Source organism: Zootoca vivipara, chromosome 2 (assembly GCF_965207765.1).
Source record: "Zootoca vivipara chromosome 2, rZooViv2.hap1.1, whole genome shotgun sequence".
Classification (NCBI taxonomy): domain Eukaryota; kingdom Metazoa; phylum Chordata; class Lepidosauria; order Squamata; family Lacertidae; genus Zootoca; species Zootoca vivipara.
This window is the reverse complement of record NC_142584.1, coordinates 45,221,825-45,244,202: the sequence shown is the minus strand read 5'-3', so window position 1 is coordinate 45,244,202 and position 22,378 is coordinate 45,221,825. Positions and strand designations below refer to the sequence as shown.

Here is a 22,378-nt window from a genome sequence, read left to right as displayed (position 1 = left end):
GCATGAATGGTTTTGCTATAGACAAGTTTGAGGAAGGGGATGGGGACGAGGAGAGAGGACAATGAAGAGAAAGACAGAAGCAAAGAATCCCTGGCTGGCTTGTCTCAATTTCTGAATGAGGAACCAAGTACAGTAGTTCTTAATGACAAGCTCAGCATCCAATCTCAACCTAGGTCAGAACAAGAAAAAGCAGTGGCAAGTGTTATGACTTCTGCAAACAGGAAGTATGTGGCAAACAAATGAACAGATAACATTAATGACAGAAACCATAAACAGAATACTACAAAGCAAACACTACAATCTTTTCCGTTCTTTACCAACTTATTAATTAAATCTAATACTCTAATACAGGCACCCCCAAACTTCGGCCCTCCAGATGTTTTGGACTACAATTCCCATAATCCCTAACCACTGGTCCTCTTAGCTAGGGATCATAGGAGTTGTAGGGCAAAACATCTGGAGGGCCGAAGTTTGGGGATGCCTGCTCTAATAGATCAGTGTTGGTGTTGTTTTTGGTGTGTATGTGCCGTGAGGGTCCCATAACAACATGGTTGCCACAGCGAGGCATGTACTTATGGAATCACAGAATTTAGAGTTGGAAGGAACCATGAGGGTCATCTAGTCTAAGTCCCTGCAATGCAGAACTCTTTTGTCCAATGTGGGACTCAAATTCATGACCCTGAGAGTCTCATGCTCTACTAGCTGGTCCTATTGATTTTTCTCCACAAACACTGATGCTGTCATTGTCCAAGGAGCATTTGCAAGATGGCTGCTCCACTTCCTCTCCCACACAAGAGCTTACCATACATAAACACATCTTTCTCACACACAGGCACACACAGCGAAGGAATGCATTTCTCCATATTTCTCAGCAGAAACCTGTTTTTCTGTGGCACACTTGCGAGTGCAAACATGAGGCATCATAAGTGGAACACACATATGGAAAAAGCCCTCCTCCTGGGACAAAGCAAGTGCTCACAAACAGCGAATGGACCTATCCCACTGCCCCTCATTTCCTGCACACCCAGAAAGACAGAAAGATTTCTTTACTGGGGTGCGGGGAAGGAACTAACAAAGGGATTTCTCTAACAGGGTGATTGTGGTGCCTCTTCCTTTCTCCCACCCCAGACAACCAGGAAAGCTTCCTTGATGGGGGGAAGGAAGGAGTAATGGGATTGGGATAATCTGTTGTTCCTTTCTTTTCCCTATCCCCCTTTCCTTGATGGGGTGGGTGAGAAAGGAGCAACAGGATAGCTCCAATGGGGAAATTTTGTTCCTTCTTTTCCTGCACCTCTGACAATCAGGAAAGCTTTCTTGATTTTTTTGGGGGGGGGGGAGGTTTGCGGAGAAAAAGCCATAAGATTCCACTATTCACTGTCAAATTTTCTAAGAGTACTAAGAAGGGACTGAAGCAAAGAGAAAACTGGGCAACAAAATATAGGATAAAAACTAATTGCAAACTAAGCAAGTGTAAACTCGACATCAGGGGTCCTCAAATTTACCTGGCTTCAGGCAGCACCGATCACGCGGTGGGCTGGAGGGTGGGGGAGCACGCGTGAGCATGCACCCATACACATGTGCACATGCTATTTCCGGCGCACTTCTGGGTTGGAGGAGCGCTGGAAATAGCTTGTGCACATGCACACAGGCCTCCTCCGACCCGGAAGTGCACCGGAAATGACACTTGTGCAAGCTATTTCCGGCGCCTTTGCAACCTGGAAGTGGGCAGCCGTGAGAGCAGGCAGCGGCACCAGGCAGCGGGGATTGCCGGGGGCCACATAAATGAGCCTCGCAGGCCACATATGGCCCGCGAGCCTTAGTTTGGGGAAGCCTGTTCAAAATGAACTCAAATACTCAGGCTGATAACTGCCTGCTAAAATAACAAATGAAAATGTCACAATGTAATTATTGTAGTTTGGTGAGGAGAAAAGAGAATTAAAAAAAAAAAACCTCTTCCCAGAGACCAGAGAGTATATATTGCCTGAAAGAAAAATAAAATGATCCTAACTGAAGAGACAACCCTGTCACGGAAACAGTCACGGTAAAGACCACAGAAGCAGCCAAAAAACCAAATAGGAGTGGGTGGGGTGGGGTGAGTGGGTGTGGCAGCTCTCAGTCTGAAACCACTAAATGTTAACCCCAAAACTTCAAAGAAGTGGATGGAGGATACAGCTAGCCCATACCACACCAGGCAATAAGCAGAAGAAACATGTCAGGCAGCCCAATGTTTACTCGTTGCTGTGGGTGCTGCAGATAAAGGAGGAAGGAGGAGTTTCCTTTCATGGGAGACAGTCATTCTCCAAAGCTTTCTCTTAGCCAGAGGAAGCCACTGAGCCTTCCTTTCTTTTGAAAGAGGGGGTGGGGGAGCACACCCCTCTTAAAGAGCAGCGGAGGAGCAGGAGCAGCAGCAAAAAAAAAGAGCTGTCAGTTCCATCAGAAAAAAACCCACGGCTTATAGTATTCCTTAAACTTAAAAACAAAACAAAAAACAAATTAACATCTCAAGTACTCAGGCAATGGCTTTTATTCAGCCCAGCAGCTATAGAAGAATGGCCCACAAAATCCTAATCCCTGATCTCAGGAACCATCATGCAAAAATTGATTATAATTTTCGGACCGAGAACTCCCAGAAGTGCAAGCTGGATTTCGAAAGGGCAGAGGAACCAGAGACCAAATAGCAAACATGCGCTGGATTATGGAGAAAGCTAGAGAGTTCCAGAAAAACGTCTACTTCTGCTTCATTGACTATGCAAAAGCCTTTGACTGTGTCGACCACAGCAAACTATGGCAAGTTCTTAAAGAAATGGGAGTGCCTGATCACCTCATCTGTCTCCTGAGAAATCTCTATGTGGGACAAGAAGCTACAGTTAGAACTGGATATGGAACAACTGATTGGTTCAAAATTGGGAAAGGAGTACGATAAGGTTGTATATTGTCTCCCTGCTTATTTAACTTATATGCAGAATTCATCATGCGAAAGGCTGGACTAGATGAATCCCAAGCCGGAATTAAGATTGCCGGAAGAAATATCAACAACCTCAGATATGCAGATGACACAACCTTGATGGCAGAAAGCGAGGAGGAATTAAAGAACCTTTTAATGAGGGTGAAAGAGGAGAGCGCAAAATATGGTCTGAAGCTCAACATCAAAAAAACCAAGATCATGGCCACTGGTCCCATCACCTCCTGGCAAATAGAAGGGGAAGAAATGGAGGCAGTGAGAGATTTTACTTTCTTGGGCTCCTTGATCACTGCAGATGGTGACAGCTGTCACGAAATTAAAAGACGCCTGCTTCTTGGGAGAAAAGCAATGACAAACCTAGACAGCATCTTAAAAAGCAGAGACATCACCTTGCCGACAAAGGTCCGTATAGTTAAAGCTATGGTTTTCCCAGTAGTAATGTATGGAAGCGAGAGCTGGACCATAAAGAAGGCTGATCGCCGAAGAATTGATGCTTTTGAATTATGGTGCTGGAGGAGACTCTTGAGAGTCCCATGGACTGCAAGAAGATCAAACCTATCCATTCTTAAGGAAATCAGCCCTGAGTGCTCCCTGGAAGGACAGATCATGAAGCTCAGGCTTCAATACTTTGGCCACCTCATGAGAAGAGAAGAATCCTTGGAAAAGACCCTGATGTTGGGAAAGATTGAGGGCACTAGGAGAAGGGGACGACAGAGGACAAGATGGTTGGACAGTGTTCTCGAAGCTACGAACATGAGTTTGACCAAATTGCGGGAGGCAGTGCAAGACAGGAGTGCCTGGCGTGCTATGGTCCATGGGGTCACGAAGAGTCGGACACGACTAAACGACTAAACAACAACAAGAGGCGCCCACATACATAGCAAACAACTTTCCAAATTAGATACTTCTAATCAATATTAGAACTAATAGGGCTTTCCATCTAGTTCAGCTACCATGTAACATTCACTGATCCTACCGTGCACTATGTATGATGGGTTTACATTTCATTAACAGACAGTCTTAAATCATTTATACCTTGCTCAACACTACTGCACTAAGCACTAACACCCAAGCAGTAAGGTTTACAACAAGAAAAGTTTCTCTATAGCAATTTATGTTATGAGGTAGCCATCCAAATGTCATAAATAAATAAGAAACTGTATGAATAAAGAGAATGTCTAAATTCAAAGATCCTGTGAGCAGAGTTCCACTCATGGGATGCTCTGGCCTGATCCCTTGCCACTCCCTTTAGTTAGCCCCTCCCCAATGTGCCCTAGAGCGTTTGGGCGACCATCCAAACTAGTGTGGGAGGTGGCATGGAAGGATGTGGAGGAGCTGCAAAAATCACCTCCTGCCCCCACCAGCAGTAGGTGCCACAGGATCAATAACATGAACAGAAGGAACAACTTAAAGACCAACTAAGTTTATATTTTGGTATGAGCTTTCGTGTGCAGGCACACTTCTTCAGATACAGATGTATCTTCTTCAGATACATTCTTCAGATGTATCTGAAGAAGTGTGCATGCACACGAAAGCTCATACCAAAATATAAACTTAGTTGGTCTTTAAGGTGCTACTGAAGGAATTTTTTTATTTTGCTTCGACTCAGACCAACACGGCTACCTACCTGTAACTAGAAGGAACAACTCTATATGCAAGCCAATAAAAACTTAATCTATGTGTATTCTGACACACACAATATGTTTAAATATATCAGCAAACTCTGAGAAAAAAAATCAAATGATTTTTGGGGGGTCACTAAAATTATGCCTATACTGTATTCAAGAAACATGTGTATCCTCAGAGTTCAAAATCAAAAGGAAAAATGAAACAATGAAAGAAATGGATCAGGTGGGATGTGTGAGCCTGCTAGGTTTATAATACCGTATATTCCGGCGTATAAGACGACCCCCGACTTTTGAGAAGATTTTCCTGGGTTAAAAAGTAGTCTTATATGCAGGAATATACAGTATGTAATACTTGAAAGCAGTTTCTTCTCTAATTTTCATTAGTAATACTGAAAAACCCTCTGCCATATACCTGCAAGAGAGGATTCATGTTCCTTGTATCAATCATAAGGTGCATCGGGAATAAAAAGGAAAGAATATGAACAAACATAGCAATTCTGTGTGTGTGTGTGTGTTTGTGTGTGTATGTATGTATGTATATATATATATATATATATATATATATATATATATATATATATATGTTTGATGTGTCAACAAAAAGTTACTTGCTTTAGCTAAAGAAGAATCAGACCAGCCAGACATTTGGAAGCAGGAGATCAGTGTATGGTAGAGTTAAGGATATCAAGCAAATTCAAGGTGCAGATGTATCTCAACATGAGACGCCCAGATGGATTTTATTAGATGGATATAATATGTGTGAATTATTATTACATACAGAATCATTTAACACTTACGGGTGTTGTGGTCGATATAATAGACTCCAACCTGGGGGTCATATGCTTCTTCCCATCCCAATGGTAATTCATCACTTATGCAGTCAGCAAAGGTTAGTGGTTTAGTATACCTGAAATGGAAATCATGTCAGTATTTAGATCACACCAAATTGTCCAAAAAGTAGGGCAGACTTTCATTAAAATGTATTAAGGGAAGAGTGGTAGGTTTCTGCACATCAAAGGTTTAATTTTTAGCAACACACCTACAAATTCATTCACTTTCCCTACTTACTCAAGACAGAAAGTTGATTTCAATATTCTTCCTGGGGGAAAAGTTCCTAGACCTAGCTCTGGCTCAGGAAGTACTCGTTCAGAAAGAGAACGTGGAGAACTCCTATAAACAAATTCTGCCCCCACAACTGAACAAGCTTGCCTGTGGGGGAGTCTTATTTTAAAAATATGTAGGCATGTAGGAGCAAGTTATGTTTGATTTATGGTGTGTAAATTGTGTGAATTATTAAGACTGTGCAATGCAGGACAAGGAGATGAGGAATAGTAACTGTGTCATATGACTTTTTTCATTCCTGTGTATGGTATTACACCCAGAATTGCAATTGACAGACTAAGTTATGTTCTTAAAGTTTTAGACCACTGCAAAGTACAAGCCTAAACATTGGGTATCTCAATCAAATCACCTTTCTTCAATTATTAATGTACATGTGAGATTTTTCAAGCTATAAAGACTCAGACTAATTCACTTTTCTGAAAACTAAACTACCGTATATGCTGGCGTATAAGGCGACTGGGCGTATAAGACGACCCCTTACTTTTCAAGTTAAAATATAGAATTTGGGATGTACTCCAGCCCTTTTTTGGCGGGGAGGGGAGGCTGTCTTCTCCAGCACTCAAGTCTGCAGCCGGGGAAATGGTGGTTTGTTTGTTTGCTTGCTTGCTTAGTTATTGAGAGGGGGAAAGAAGCCAGAGAGAGGAGAGATAGAGAAGCAGAGACATCGATCAAAAGGAGGGAGAGGGAGAGGGAGAGGGAGGCAGAGACATCGAGCAAAAGGGGGGGGGAAAGAAACCATAGAGAGGATAGCGATAGAGGGGCAGAGACATCGGAGGCTCACACAGCCAGCGAAAGACGCTGAGCAGCAGTGAAAGAGAGAGCGGAGAGAGAGACAACGAGGCTGGCTCAGTGAGCAAAAGGGGAATAGAAGCCAGGGAGAGGGAGAGGGAGGCAGAGACATCGAGCAAAGGGGGGGGAGAAACCATAGAGAGGATAGCGATAGAGGGGCAGAGACATCGGAGGCTCACACAGCCAGCGAAAGACGCTGAGCAGCAGTGAAAGAGAGAACGGAGAGAGAGAGAGACGGAGAGATCCCTTTGATTTGCGCTGACAAAAAGAGAAGAGGCAGCAGCTTGACACCAATGAAATACACAAAACTGTATCTCTGCGCTGATCCAGGTCACAAAGCCATGAGGGAGCCATTCTCCCTGGCGGGGAGCAGCCCCCTCCCGAGCGCGCTTCTTTGCGTTCATATGGTCACTGCATACAGTGGGGATGCGGCCGTTTTTGAGCTCCCCCCACCGTATGCGGTGACTGCAGATTCTTGGACCCGGCGTATAAGACGGGCCCCCAACTTTTGAAAAAAAATTCCTGGGTTCAAAAGCCGTCTAATACGCCAGTATATACGGTAATTGCATAATTGTCAAGCTTCCACTTTTTAGCCTAGTTCTGCAATTAAACTGGGAGAGGAAGGATTCCCAACAACATTTATGAAAAAATTCAGCCAAGTTACTTTTAAATCCTATAGATTTCACTGAAAGTTTAAGGACTGCTAACATTCTACTAGATAACACCAATTACCAACTGTTTTAATAGCTCCACAGTGGCACCTTATATTCCTGTCACAAATCCTGCTGATTCATAATGAGAACCTAAGATTACAGTGAAATGCCTTTGAGGTCTCTCAGAGAGTTTATGACCAAGTATCAAAGTTTTAGAGCCACATGGGACACTTAAAGCACATCCAACACACATTTAAAGCCCATGGCTTCTACCCAAGAATCTCTAGAGGGTAGGACCCAAACCAATGGCTTCAAGTTACAAGGAAGGATATTCCAAATAAATGTCAGGAAGAACTTGTCAATCCTTCTTAAACTGTGGTGCCAAGAACTAGACACAGTATTCATTCTTATTGAAGATTGTCCTCCAAGATTGTCCCGGCTTCCAGAAATGCCTGTTTAAATAGCACTAATCTCAGAGCCTAGAGGGAGAGCAGGGCTCTGCCACTCTGGGCCAACTTGTGCAGTGGAGAGAAGCCTACTTGTTCTCTTGTTTAAGCCTGAAGGAAATGAATAATTAAGCTGGTAGTTTTTTAATATTTTAAAACGCCACTTTAAAATTAACCCCTTTGCCTTTTCTTTTATCATACAGCATTCTCTAAAGAGAAACACAGGTAGAAGTAAAATAGGCATGCTGTCTGTGCTAGCAAGTGCTTTAGAAGATGTTGGCAAATCCAAGAAGGAAGCATGTCAAGTTTAAGTCTGTGGCTAGAGGTTGGCTGAAGAAACAGCAAGGAAAACAGATTGTTATATGGCTTCTCTTACTATCAAGGGAAGCAACAGTTTTAATTGGGTATGGAGGGAGCTAGATTGTCTTATGAAAGGCAATAAAATATCATATCTGAAAATAATGGTTTCCCTCACAACTCTTTGAAATCTAGGAAAGGAATACAATTAAGACAGGGTCTATTTTGGAGTTGAGAGAAGTGAGAACTGTGGTCCAATTCCATGGGACACATAGTGGAAGAGAGGAAGCTTTGTTGCACAAGTGAGAGGCCTTGCCTCATTGATGGGGCTCTTCTAAAGCCTCTTCCCTCCCCTCCCAGTACAGTGGAACCTCGGTTTATGAACACCTCGGTTTATGAATTTTCGGTTTATGAACGCCGCGGACCCATCTGGAACGGATTAATTAACTTTCCATTACTTTCAATGGGAAAGTTCGCTTCAGTTTATGAACGCTTCAGTTTATGAACAGACTTCCGGAACCAATTACACCCATGCTTCGGGTTAAGTACGCTTCAGGTTGAGTACTCCACAGACCCGTCTGGAACGGATTAATCCACTTTACATTACTTTCAATGGGAAAGTTCGCTTCAGTTTATGAACACTTCAGTTTATGAACAGACTTCCGGAACCAATTGTGTTCATAAACTGAGGTACCATTGTACTTCCATTCAGGCAAGCAGGATACATTATCCCAGTTCAATGACATATTCCAGCCAGGTAAAAACACTTGAGGAGAATGAGAACAGGCCTGATGGGGCATATTTCCTGGGGAGAGTCTGAAGCACTGGATAATGATGATGATGATGATAATAATAATAATAATAATAATAATAATAATAATAATAATAATAATAATACCCCGCCCATCTGGCTGGGTTTCCCCAGCCACTCTGGGCGGCTTCCAACAGAAAAATGAAATAAAATCTATTAAATCTATTAAACATTAAAAGCCTCCCTAAGGGCTGCCTTCAGATGTCTTCTAAAAATCTGGTAGCTGTTTTTCTCTTTGACATCTGATGGGAGGGCATTCCACAGGGCGGGAGCCATCACCGAGAAGGCCCTCTGCCTGGTTCCCTGCAACTTTGCTTCTCGCAACGAGGGAACCGCCAAAAGGCCCTTGGTACTGGACCTCAGTGTCCGGGCAGAACGATGGGGGTGGAGATGCTCCTTCAGGTATACTGGACCGAGGCCATTTAGGGCTGGAGGGCTGCATTAAGCCCTGTGCCTGAGGTGCATTACTCCAGGTACTTGATTAAGATGTGCATAGCAGCAAGCCATGGTAACACATTCAGCATGCCTTAAGGAGAATGTGCACATCATTTGTCTATGAAGATGGAATGGTACACGTGTCTCCTGCAGGCCTTGGGGCATTTGCGTATATGTGCATAGCTTAGTTGGTAGAACATGGGACTCTTAATCTCAGGGTCATGGGTTTGAGCCCCAGGTTGGGCAAAAAGATTCCTGTATTGCAGAGGGTTGGACTAGATGGCTCTCAGAGTCCCTTTCAACTCTAGAATTCCATGATTCTATGGTTTAATTTTGTACATTCTCTGAGCACACTGCACAAACCAATGGTAGAAGTGAAACTTACTCATCCACAAATAGAAGGGCTCCTTCCATCTGCAGAAGGGCTTTTGATTCACCAGAGGGACTCTGTTGGCTCAAGGGGAGAGCTTACTTTTGCTGATTCCTCTTCCCCTCTGCAGCCTCTGCACCACTTTTCACATTGCTCAGTTAGTTGGGAGGACCCCCACTTGCCTTCAGTCTATGTCTTGAAATGTTACAGATCCGAATGCAAGGACTACCTTACCAACTTCCCTAGGAAGCCATGTTAGTGTCATAGAATTCTAGAGTTGGAGGGGCGCTGAAGAGTCCTCTAGTACAATCCCCTGCAATGCAGGAATCTCAACTAGATCACCCATGATTAACAGGTGGTGGGGTTTCATAAGGGGTACAAACAAACCTGCCCCTACCAGAGCAAAAGCTACAGCTAACAATTTTTGTCAACACAGGAGAAACAGTAAGGTTGTCATTGCTGATGCTGAAATGAATGAATGCAAGCAAAATGCATTTGATCTTCAAAGGGATGGTGGACATGTTGCTGGTTCATTGGTACCCTTTGCTTACTACACCAATATAGAGCTGCTGGTTTACAATGTGAAAAACTTTCTGTACTTTTTTTTGAAATGCATTTGGTGATCATGTGTATCAAAAGAGGTTTTATTTAAAAGTTACCAATATGAAATTAAATGAGATTTGTCAAGAATGATTTCCCATCACCAAACCTATCCTAATTCTAAGTTTTATTGAGGGATTTGTGCCTTCTTAAAAAACATGATTTTGAAAAAGAATTTTTTAAGGTGTAGCTCTTTCCACACCATCAGTCACAATTACTTTAATCACAGTATGTATTCATTTGTAAGCACAAAACAAAGAAAAACTACAGGATTCTTTGAGCTTTATTTGCATACCGCATGCAAATTCATATCCTTAGAAATCCCCTAAATTCTCCAACACATTCACATTTATCTGTAAGCTCTCTTGTAACAGGGAACAAAACATCTCTGAAATGCTTCCTTCCCTTTTTCTACATCTGTACCATGATAGAAAAATCTTTTGTCTTGTATGCTTTATTCAAGTTTGACCAACAATGGCTTTCCTGTGAACATTTTACCAAATTTACCTTGCATATCTCCATGCTTATCTCTATAAATATTTTAAGATTCAAAAGTTTGGTACACCCGCACATGCACATGAGCAGCCTACTAAATCCGTCCATTCCTTTTTTTGTTAGACACAGGTCATGTACACAGATATACACACTAACACCTTGCATCACATCTAGAATTCTTGTATTCAACTGTGAGAAGAAGCAACTTTCAGCAAAGATGGGTAAGTAGTTTATTTTAATTTTCTGTTAACTACCACACCTGAAGAATAGCTTATTGAATACAAAAACTTGCACCAAAGGAAAAAAACTGGTTAAACAAAAAACACAACTTTACTATTTGACTGAACTTTAAAATTGCTGAGGATTGTGTCTTTCAATCAACTAGCATGAAATGGAATTTAAATTTATTCAACCTTTACATTAAAATACATTTTAATGTATTTTTAATCTTTTATCGGAAGCTGCCCAGAGTGGCTGGGGAAACTCAGTCATATTTTTGGGGTTTTTTTTTTTAAACAAATAATAAATTTATTATTATTTTGTTGTTGTTAGTCGTTTAGTCGTGTCCGACTCTTCTTGACCCCATGGAACATAGCACGCCAGGCACTCCTGTCTTCCACTGCCTCCCGCAGTTTGGTCAAACTCATGTTCGTGGCTTCGAGAACACTGTCCAACCATCTCATCCTCTGTCGTCCCCTTCTCCTAGTGCCCTCAATCTTTCCCAACATCAGGGTCTTTTCCAGGGAGTCTTCTCTTCTCATGAGGTGGCCAAAGTATTGGAGCCTCAGCTTCACGATCTGTCCTTCCAGTGAGCACTCAGGGCTGATTTCCTTCAGAATGGATAGGTTTCATCTTCTTGCAGTCCATGGGACTCTCAAGGGTCTCCTCCAGCACCATAATTCAAAAGCATCGATTCTTCGGCGATCAGCCTTCTTTATGGTCCAGCTCTCACTTTCATACATCACTACTGGGAAAGCCATAGCTTTAACTACTGTATATGGACCTTTGTTGGCAAGGTGATGTCTCTGCTTTTTAAGATGCTGTCTAGGTTTGCCATTGCTTTTTTCCCAAGAAGCAGGTGTCTTTTAATTTCGTGACTGCTGTCACCATCTGCAGTGATCAAGGAGCCCAAGAAAGTAAAATCTCTCACTGCCTCCATTTCTTCCCCTTCTATTTGCCAGGAGGTGATGGGACCAGTGGCCATGATCTTAGTTTTTTTTTTTATGTTGAGCTTCAGACCATATTTTGCGCTCTCCTCTTTCACCCTCATTAAAAGGTTCTTTAATTCCTCCTCACTTTCTGCCATCAAGGTTGTGTCATCTGCATATCTGCGGTTGTTGATATTTCTTCCGGCAATCTTAATTCCAGAATTATTATTATTACATTTCAATAAATAAATCTGTACACAACCAAAACCTCTATAGAGTCTTTTGTTATATACTGAAGGAAGGATGCTTTTGTTTACGCAACTCACACCATCTTTAATCTGCCACTTCAGTAGCAATCACAACAAAAATAGAACCAAAACCAAACAGCATGCTCTCCAATTAAGTAGCTCAAAACCAATTAATCAACTAAATCTTTAATAGATTGCCGTCTAAACTGATTAAAGCTTGCAGTGCCATTAATAATACAGAAAAGGCTAGCCATTATACTTTTCAGTTTAAATAAAAACCCTTATTATTTCTTTGCATAAAGTTTATCTTAACCGGTTTCATCATAGATCACTGGTGTCTTCTATAATCATAGGTTGTACTGACATTATTAGTAATAATGCAGCAAAACCAGTTATTTTCTCTTTTTAGCTGACACACAAATACAGTACTGTATTTCTGAATTACTGTTAGAGAGGTGAGAAGGATTTAGGCTTTTCTATGTCCAGCTCTGATACGTATTTGTTCCACAAACTTTGACCAAATTATTAAACCAATACAGTGGTACATCTGGTTAAGAACTTGATTCGTTCTGGAGGCCCGTTCTTAACCTGAAACTGTTCTTAACCTAAAGCACCACTTTAGCTAATGGGGCCCCCTGCTGCTGCCGTGCCACCAGAGCACAATTTCTGTTCTCATCCTGAAACAAAGTTATTAACCTGAGGTACTATTTCTGGGTTAGCAGAGTTTGTAACTTGAAGCATTTGTAACCTGAAGCGTTTGTAACCCGAGGTACCACTGTAAAGTGGAACACCACTTATATAATATGGAAATTACTGGCAAACTAACAATAGACTAGCAGACTCCCAATGACTGGTTAATAATAATAATACCCAGCCCATCTGGCTGGATTTCATCCAGCCACTCCAGGCGGCTTACAGCATATCTAAAAACATAAAACACCAAGCATTAAAAACCTCCCAATACAGGGCTGCCTATTCTAGGGCAGTCCAACTTTTAATGCCAAGTGGGCTGCAAGAATACTTTCCAGCCCTATCTGGGGATGCTGAGGATTAAACCTGGGACTAATTGCAGAGCCGATGCTCCATCACTGAGTTGTGGACCTTCCCCAAATACTGTAACGAGAGAATACCCCATATAAGGCTTCAACAGAGTTGCGCTGATTCTGAAGAACATAATTCAGCGGGGGGGGGGGAGCAGTAAAGGTACTTTTCAAATAAACATAAGGGTTTCATTTTCTGGCTGGTAGGTTGTTGCAAATGAAGTCAATAAGGGCTACCTCACACATGTTTTATACATTATTTGATTTCCAATAACATAGAGGGAATATGTGAACTACTGAAAAGCACTGTCTGAGGAAAAACAAAAACTGCATCTGTGGTGCTTGATCAGCAATAAAGTATGCATTCACAGAAATAATGATTTGATGCTATAGTCACTGAATGATTAACACGCATGTGTGAACCAGTTAGTAGTGCACAGTAGATGATTCTCTACATACTGTCAAGTTTACTCACAGTCATAGCTGCCAAGTTATCCCTTTTTTAAAGGGATTTTCCCTTATGCTGAATAGGCTTCCTCGCGAGAAAAGGGAAAACTTGGCAGCTATGCTCACAGTTCTAAAAGAGTAAACAATAGAGAAAAGGGCCCCCAAATTCTTCTCCAATGCAACAAAATGTTTCTTTTGTTTACATATTTCTAGGCTCCAGAGAGAGTTTCCGAACAAGAAGCATGCTTTCTGACTTTAGAGAAGACATTGGAGTGCTTCCAGCTGGAACCTATCTCCTCCTCTGGAGAAACAAAAAATTGGGTCAGTACACATTTTTAAAGGCCCAACAGATGGAGCTTCCGATGAAGAAAAATGTTTCTCCTGAACACTCTGACAAAATCAGGATAATGGAAAACTTGAAGAATGTGGAATATGGAATGCAAAGCTAATTCATTTAGATCCATCACAGTACAGTTTTTATTCTAAAAGGTAACAGCCCAGCATAGCTGCCAAGTTATCCCTTTTTTACAGGGATTTTCCCTTATGCTGAATAGGCTTCCTCGCGAGAAAAGCGAAAACTTGGCAGCTATGCAGCCCAGCTATAGAAGCAAGACCCCCCCCCCCCCGGGTTAACCTGGTTGCTAACCTGGTTGCTGGCTGATTACTTCCTCAGGGTTAATTAATCCTGGGGTTAAGATCCCCATATGACACACATCAAATAAGGACAACCACTCCAGGGTGCCAATTGGGGAGTTCTATGGCCTTTTAGCCCCTGTCCGAGCATATGGACAAAATCCTTCCTCTTGGACCCCTTTATCAGGGTCCCCTGATACTTTGAACTGGAAGAGAGAGGGTAGGGCTCCCTCCTACCCACCCCTGATTAGTCCAAGGATCAGGGCCGGCTCTAGGGCAAGGCTGGGTGGCACAAGGTGCCAGGCCGCCAGGGGGGTGCCGCGCTGCGGCGCCCGCCCGCCATGCTGTGAAACGGGGTGGGGGGCGCCGGAGGGATCTTCGCATCACGGCGCCAGATATGCTTAAGACGGCCCTGCCAAGGATCCAACCCAATGCCTTTTTTTGCCAACAAGTTATGGCAGTTGCTGCAATGTACGCAACTCCCCCCCCCAAAAAAAACTGGCCTAAATGGCCTGCAGGAAAACTCCTCCCTGACCTCAAATATGGCAACTGCTTTCTCTTCCTTCGTTCCTCCCCCCCCCCCCCCCGCCCGACAGAGCCGGCATCTGACGGGGTGTTCGGAAGCCCCGTCAAATGCCGCTCTGTCGGGCTAGGCCCCTTCTTCCCGTGCTAGTTCCTTTTTATGTTCCGCTGGTCTCTGCCAGTTGCCCCTCACTGCTCACGGCAACTGGCAGAGACCAGCGGAACACAAAGGGGAACTAGCTGCAGCATGGGAAGAAGGCAAAGGAAGATCAGCTGATAGGCACTGACAGCTGATCTTCCTTTGCCTTCTTCCCACGCTACAGCTGGTTCCCCTTTCACTAGAGGAATACCCTGTAGGTTTTGTGATCAGAGGTTTTTATGGCCACGCTTCGCAAAACGAAGCGGCGACCATAGAAAACCTCGTCGTCTTGCGAGGCAACCTCCAATCGCAAAACCCATTCGTCTAGCGAAAAAATTGTCTAGCAGGGCATTCGTCTAGCGAGGTACCACTGTATATTCTTAGTACAACTTAGGTGGACATAAACCAGTGGCTTGGAGCCAGAGTTCCAGTGAGCAGCACTCTATACTCACTGGATGTTCTCACTGGAGATGGGGGAGGTAATTTTCACTGGGTGGCATTCTATGCAAGTCCTGCTCAGAGTAGACCCATTGAAGCTAGTGAGCATGACTAACTGGTGCATTAATTTCAACGGGTGTACTCTGAGTAGGACTTAGCTGAATACAACTCACCAATCCCTCCTTTCCTCCGCAGTCCCCTGTGCCCCATGAAAGCCTTCCACAATCTTTGGCAACAGTGTGGAAAGTAGTGGAGAGGAAAGAGAATAAGCAAAAATCATCTTCCACAAGCACCCTCCCTCCCTCCAGAAGCCGCCTCTGCTGGGTCACAATCTCCTCTTCAACTGCAGGGTCAATGTTGGATCCAACCCAATGCCTTGCCCGAGGCCACCTACTGAGCACATATGGCTCAGATGCAATTTGAAGCCACATTGACACAATAGACACACACTTACCTACTTCACTCCACAGTGTGTGTTCAGAACTCATTGTGCAATAGTATAATGCACCAATTGTTTGACTCTTCTGAGGTGGAGATACCTGCTTTTCCAGCATTCTGATCTTGCTGTGAAACATACCACCTTCTTCCACATTTTGCCATGTTATCAGATTACTGCACTTCAACACTTCAACTGAAGAGACCCTTATTAAAATCACTTCCCCTGAGAAATCCCATTTTCAAAGAGGACGTTTCACAGCAGTGACCACAGTGAGTTTTATTTTATCTTATCTGAGTTACCTACTTAAGTGCCACTATCAAACACAAGCTGCTCTAAAGCAAAACTTATTAAGTAACTGCTTCCTCACAAATACAAGGTTTTTTTGGGGGGGCTTTTTCCCATGGAAATGCAGTACCTCTTGGGAGTAGCAATTCACCTGTGTCATAGTAGAACGTGACACTGAGGTTTTGCCCCCAGCATAACTACAGGTTGTTGTTGTTTTTAAATGTATGTGTTCAGTATTAGCACCTTTTATCTTGATCCGAACTCTCAAGTACTTGAGATCATGTTCATTTCCCTCCTTCTCTCAACTGAAGTGAAATCCCAGGAATGTGGCCATGGGCTCTTGTTTACATTCCCACCCTCCATGTATCCTGGATACCAGATCAAGCTGTCACATTCCACTGAGCCAATACTATATAAACCAAGAGTCCTTCTGGTGCATGTACCTGATTATCAAGCCCCACCCCCCAGCCCTAAGGAATCCCACTTACACTACTTCTGGAACTTATGAAAAAGTGAATTGCCTGTAGGAACAGGAAATATAGGGGGGATAAATCTTTAAACATTATACAAGGAGTTCTGGGGAATTTTAAATACTAGCGTTTTAATTGAGACATGGACCACAATCCACTTCATCGGAGTCCTAGACCACAAACAAACCTGTTAAGATTTAAGAGTCTGTAAGATTCTCTGTTGTAGTAATATAGTATAGGGCTGCTAAGACCAAGCACTATACTACAGAGAACTAAGGGGACAGTCTACACACAAATTGTTCACGTAAACACTCCATTGCTGGACTGCATCACTATATACTGCAAGACGGGATGGGGGTTTTGTGATTTTAAAAAATACAGGTAAACAGTTTATCTAGGCATAAAGAAAATTAGATTCCAAAGAGCTTTAAGCCAATATTTTCCCCCCAACATGCTATTTTTATATGTCCAATTATTTGTTGTTGTTGTTGTTGTTGTTGTTGTTGTTATTTAAATAAGGAGGAACATTCAAATTGGTTGTATTTGAAGTGTACCCTCCAGGAACAGTTTTGGTATGTGATGTATGTAAACCAAGACCTGCTCCCTATCTCACCACATACAGAGAGGAAAGTAACATCTCCAAACAAGGCCACTGTTTCTGAAATGCGTCAAAGGAGAGGAAATTTCACCTTTGAGAGAGCAATCCATTGCAGTTCATTCACAGCTAGTGGTTAGGTCAGGACAGACCCCCTCAAGATATCAATGGTTGGAATTTATAGATTCCAACAATATATGGAGGGCCACAGATTTCCCACTCCTGCTATAGGTGAACGTACATTGAAAATCTGACAAGCATTATAGGAAGTAAAAGAAAGTAAAATGCTTGTGTCATTTTTAAAGTATCATTGCAGAAAGCTGTATTCTGAATTTTCATGGAGCTATGTTGCAGCAAACACAGCAGAGGCTTGTGGAAATTTCAGCAAAAGCTTGCATGCACTGCAGTCTACTTCATCAGATGCATTTAGCCTTATCCTGACTTGCTAGTATAAATACACATGAGTATCTGGGAGGTTGTAAACAGTGTAGGTCAGAGCGAAATAAGATGTATGAAGTTCATACAGAGACAGTGACAATGACACCATTAAGCAGTAGTCAACAGGTCCATGTGGTATGCTCAGGTCATATGGTACATGCCTTGTTATAAAGAGTCGGAGAAAATGCATATCTGATTGAAAATTAAGGCGAACAGATCATAAGGACTCACATATTTATTATAAGGAGTCAAAAACATACAAGGGACAAAACAAAGTTAAAATAGGAGTATCTTAACTTGTGTGGTTGGCTATTTTTCTCCCACAATCACATATACAGAGTTTAACTAAATATCCCTCAAAACATTCCTCTCTCAATGTCCAGGGGGGGGGGGGAGAGATACAAGCAGCAGACATGTTGAGTGGAAAAAAGCACCATTTTAAAAGCACCAAAACATACATTCCCCACAGCGGTGGTACAGCTTGCAGCAATATAAAAACAAAACCCACTTGCCACCAAATTCATAGTTGCTTCTGGATCTCAGAGAAAATTGTCACCATCTTGAATGAAACCAAGATTACAGCAGCAGGGACTCCCATCCAGTCTTGCTCCCATTCAGGCAATTAATCACAAAGCACATAATCCAATCTAAAGTCCCTGGAGATTCTGCACTTGCTCAGAGGGAAGCCTCTTGTCACTATGGCAGCAGCAGTAACCAGCAGGCAGCTCAGAAGAGCATCCCCATCTGGCACTCTCTTGGCGTATTTACCAGACCATCTAATAATGCGTTAGAAAGTCAACCTTCAGAAGCACTGTTTTCATTTTGGATTCTCCACCCCCACTAGCTTCACACTTTAGTTTTCCTCATTTTAAATGTCTGATTCCTACACCTCTGAAGAGCAACAGGAGTGCAGCGGAGCCCTTTGTGGAGTCTGCTGCTCATTGTTTTTCAACACAACGAAATCGATGTGCTGTGGTTGGCTGTGCAGATCCTTTGGCAGCTAACAATGCATTGGGTGCTACTTTACATATCCTCCCACATATCACTCCAATGTCAAGGTAATCACAGAAGCCAGGGAGTTCAGAAATACAACAGAGTCCATCTCACCTAGTGACATTTTCGAACCGAGTAGAAAATCCTGCTTTCAACAAATCAAATGCAGGTCATTTTTTTTAAAAAAATATCTGTTGGAAACAATTTTTTCTCAGCAGTGACTTTAAAATGTTTTTTTAACATAGCAACATTCTTCTTTTTCTTTTTAGAAAAGTGGGGTTCTTGTTAGAAAACATGCTTTGAAGTTAAAGATTTAAAACATCGTGTCTGTTTTATAAACACTTATTGAAGAGCCAATCACTGGAAACCTTTTTTGAAATACACCCCTTGCCACTTCAAATGACAGAAATGCACTAGAAAGGGGTAGCATTGGATAACTATCTAGTTTTGTGCTTGAAGTAAAAAAAGGATCTATGAAGAACTTATGAATGGACCCTGAATAATTTCTGCAAGTTTTATTTATAGCAGCAGTGTTGTTATTTACATGTACCATAAGCAAGAATTGCTATTTCTAGCATACAAAATGACTTATTAATACACACAAGGCTGTGATCAACCATGAAATAACTCCACAGGATTCAGTCTGAATTCGGACAATGTGAACCAGAAAACCACTTAATTGATTTCTAAGCCTTTGGTGCAGCTTGATCACAAGTAGATTAAGTGACGTCATATTTAAGGGGCTTAACTACCAGCATAGGAAGTATAGAAGTCACATATGGACAACCCAGGTCACATCCCAAGGCCACATGCAAAACTCTTGGTCTCTTCTTTGCAGCCTCCAGGCCTGTCTCCACTCCCCTGCCAATTAGCACAGGAAGCAGCTAAGGAACACAAAATCAGAGTGCCAATCAGAAGGAGAGCAGGGAGAGGCGAATGATGCCTCAGCTGTAGTCAATCCTCCACATTCCACAACATTAACCTTCAAATTGGAGCATGGGGAAGGGGAGAGATAATCCACTTGGTGTATTTTATGCATACAACATATCTCATGGAAAATGTTATCATATTAATGATTTTATTGGTATTTTTAAATTGCATTTTGCTACCTTTCTATGGAGTTGCTTTTGAGTATATTTTATAGAAAACAGGTTTAATGTAGCCAGGATCCGAAGAGCTGCCTAGATTCAGACATACTGTGTAGATCAAGCATCCCCAAACTTCGGCCCTCCAGATGTTTTGGACCACAATTCCCATCATCCCTGACCACTGGTCCTGTTAGCTAGGGATCATGAGTTGTAGGCCAAAACATCTGGAGGGCCACAGTTTGGGGATGCCTGGTGTAGATCATCTACAAGCTTAGGGAAATCCTGATCACAGTTAATACTGATGCCACATCAGAACCTGCTTTCGAAAGGTGTGTGTGTGTGTGTGTGTGTGTGTGTGTGAAAAAGCAGCTGTCATGTGAAATGCTTCTTAAGAAACAAAAGGTCCTCTTAGCTCAGAAATTTCCACCAACAGCAACAAGCCATCCCCACGCTACATAAATGTTGCTGTGTGAATGGTTGACTACAACTTTCCAACTCAATTTAGGACAGTCAGTCATCAGGCTAGTATCTTCTAAATGTAAGATGCTATGTACACAGATCTGGAAGACAGAATTACCATTCTTGAGTAAAAATGGTAAGGCTGCTAGTTCATCAATACCAAATGCAATGTAATGTCTCCAGTAGTTAAGGGTCAAAGAACAATAGCATACCAGTTGCCAAACAGAAACACAAACATTTTTTGCATTCCTTAGTTACTTCTGGTCATAAATAACTAATATTTAACCATGTAGAATGTCACTTTGACCTCACACCAAATGGTTTCATAGATTCTTTTAGGCAGAGTTCAGGGTCATTCATGCATGTTCATTTTCTCTAGTATTCTATCACACTCTTTTCTTAACTTTAAGTTTCATCTCACTAGCCACTATCAGAGCACACCTTGTGCAAGAATAAGTTTCCTTATACATCTTCCATATTTATTCTGACAAGTCTCAACTCCCTACTCTCTAAAAGCAAGGATGCTCTTTACTTTCCATTCTCTATACCAATTTAGGCAAAATATCAGTTCCAAATGTAATATGATCCTGTTTTCAGCCAGCCACAGATGGGACTGGAGCTCTTGTGCTTGACATATCCCACTTCTGGACCACTGCAGGTCCTGTTTATCCCTCATTCTGCATTTTCACCAGGTACAGGCCACACATAATGACAACTAATTCTGTATCCTAAAGTTAGGAACCCACTTTTTAACAACAATGAAAGTAGAGGTTCTCATATTACCAGCTCTTTCATCAAACATACCATTTAAGCCCTCAGCACTGACACAGAATATGCTCAGCTTTTGCTTGAACCTAGTCCAGGAAAGAAACCTTTCATTAACCCCATGCCTAGAAAATCTGCCATTCCTTCCCTGTTTGCAACTATACTGGTAACTTTTGAAGCTGCTTGGGTACATTCATTGCAGGCCTGATATCATCCGTAAACGGTTTCTGTCATTGTTAGTGATTGTTAGCGTCAGAGTTATGGCCTTGACTGAAGCAGCCTTGCAGTGTCTCCACTTCCTGCTGGTAAGGTCACTGCCCAGGCAGAGGCAGGTCACGGCTGTGCTTGCTGCAAGCAACCCTATCCATCTGCACAGCCCAACCCACCTGCTCCCTCTTTCCTTGCAAATCTTCTGGAAGACGTTCGCTGCCACCAATCACTATGGTATTCACACAATACACACAGAGATGTGGCAGTACTTAGACAGTAGTTTATGTGTGCAAATAAAAATTTCATGAAGCCTGTTTCAGAGGTTGAAAACTTTGCAGATTTCTGACTCACTATTATTTTCAAAATACAGTACATATAACTGAAAATACAGTACAGTATGTGGGGAACCCAAGTGTCAGAAGCTGAAATGCTCGTAGACAACACAGCTCACAAAGGGAGTGGGTTAAAAAGCAAAGCCTTATTAGGCCATCTGGCTAACCCTCAGTCATAAAGAAATTAAGCAGTGAACTCTACAACAAGGAACAGTTAGACACAAACAAAAAATCAGATAGAAATGTTCAAAGCATTTAGATTCTTTGTAAACACAATTAATTTTGGCATTTCACCATTGCAGTATTTTACCTGAATAAGCAGCCCAGGCATATAATAATTTACTGAACAAATGATAAGCAGTCCTGTTTTGCTCCTTTAGTTGACTTCCTTCTAATTAGTGTACACACAGATGAGATAAAACCTGTGCCAGCTTAAAAAACAATATCTGAATGCTCTTGAGGCTGTGTATACAGTTAAGGTAAAGGTAAAGGGACCCCTGACCATTAGGTCCAGTCGTGACCAACTCTGGGGTTGTGGCGCTCATCTCACGTCATTGGCCGAGGGAGCCAGCATACAACTTCTGGGTCATGTGGACAGCATGACGAAGCCGCTTCTGGTGAACCAGAGCAGCACACGGAAACGCCGTTTACCTTCCCGCCGGAGTGGTACCTATTTATCTACTTGCACTTTGACGTGCTTTCAAACTGCTAGGTTGGCAGGAGCTGGGACCAAGCAACAGGAGCTCACCCCATCGCGGGAATTCGAACCGCCGACCTTCTGATCGGCAAGCCCTAGGCTCAGTGGTTTAACCCACAGTGCCACCCGCGTCCCATACAGTTAGACAACAACAAAATAAAGTCTTCTGAGGAAGACCTATTTACTTATATATATAAAAAAAATTCAGACCGCCCCTCATACAAAATCCGAATGAAGCGTACACCAAGATTTATAAATTAATGATAGAGTGATTGCGCCCAGGTAGATGCAACATGAGAATGTAGAACTGGAATCACTCTAGGCTACAGGAACACATGCCATCAGAAAGAGAAGGAACATTAGCATAGGATTGTTCTTTATGAG

General features: G+C 42.5%; 1 protein-coding gene across 1 annotated transcript in view; it reads right to left on the bottom strand.

The window, feature by feature from the left end:
* The window catches only part of WWC1 (WW and C2 domain containing 1), a 73,547-nt gene that overhangs the window by 40,604 nt on the left and 10,565 nt on the right, over positions 1–22,378 (bottom strand). The window contains exon 2 of the mRNA XM_035105164.3: positions 5,388–5,497. Coding sequence (XP_034961055.3) covers positions 5,388–5,497 — 110 coding nt within the window. The remainder of the gene's footprint in view (positions 1–5,387; positions 5,498–22,378) is intronic.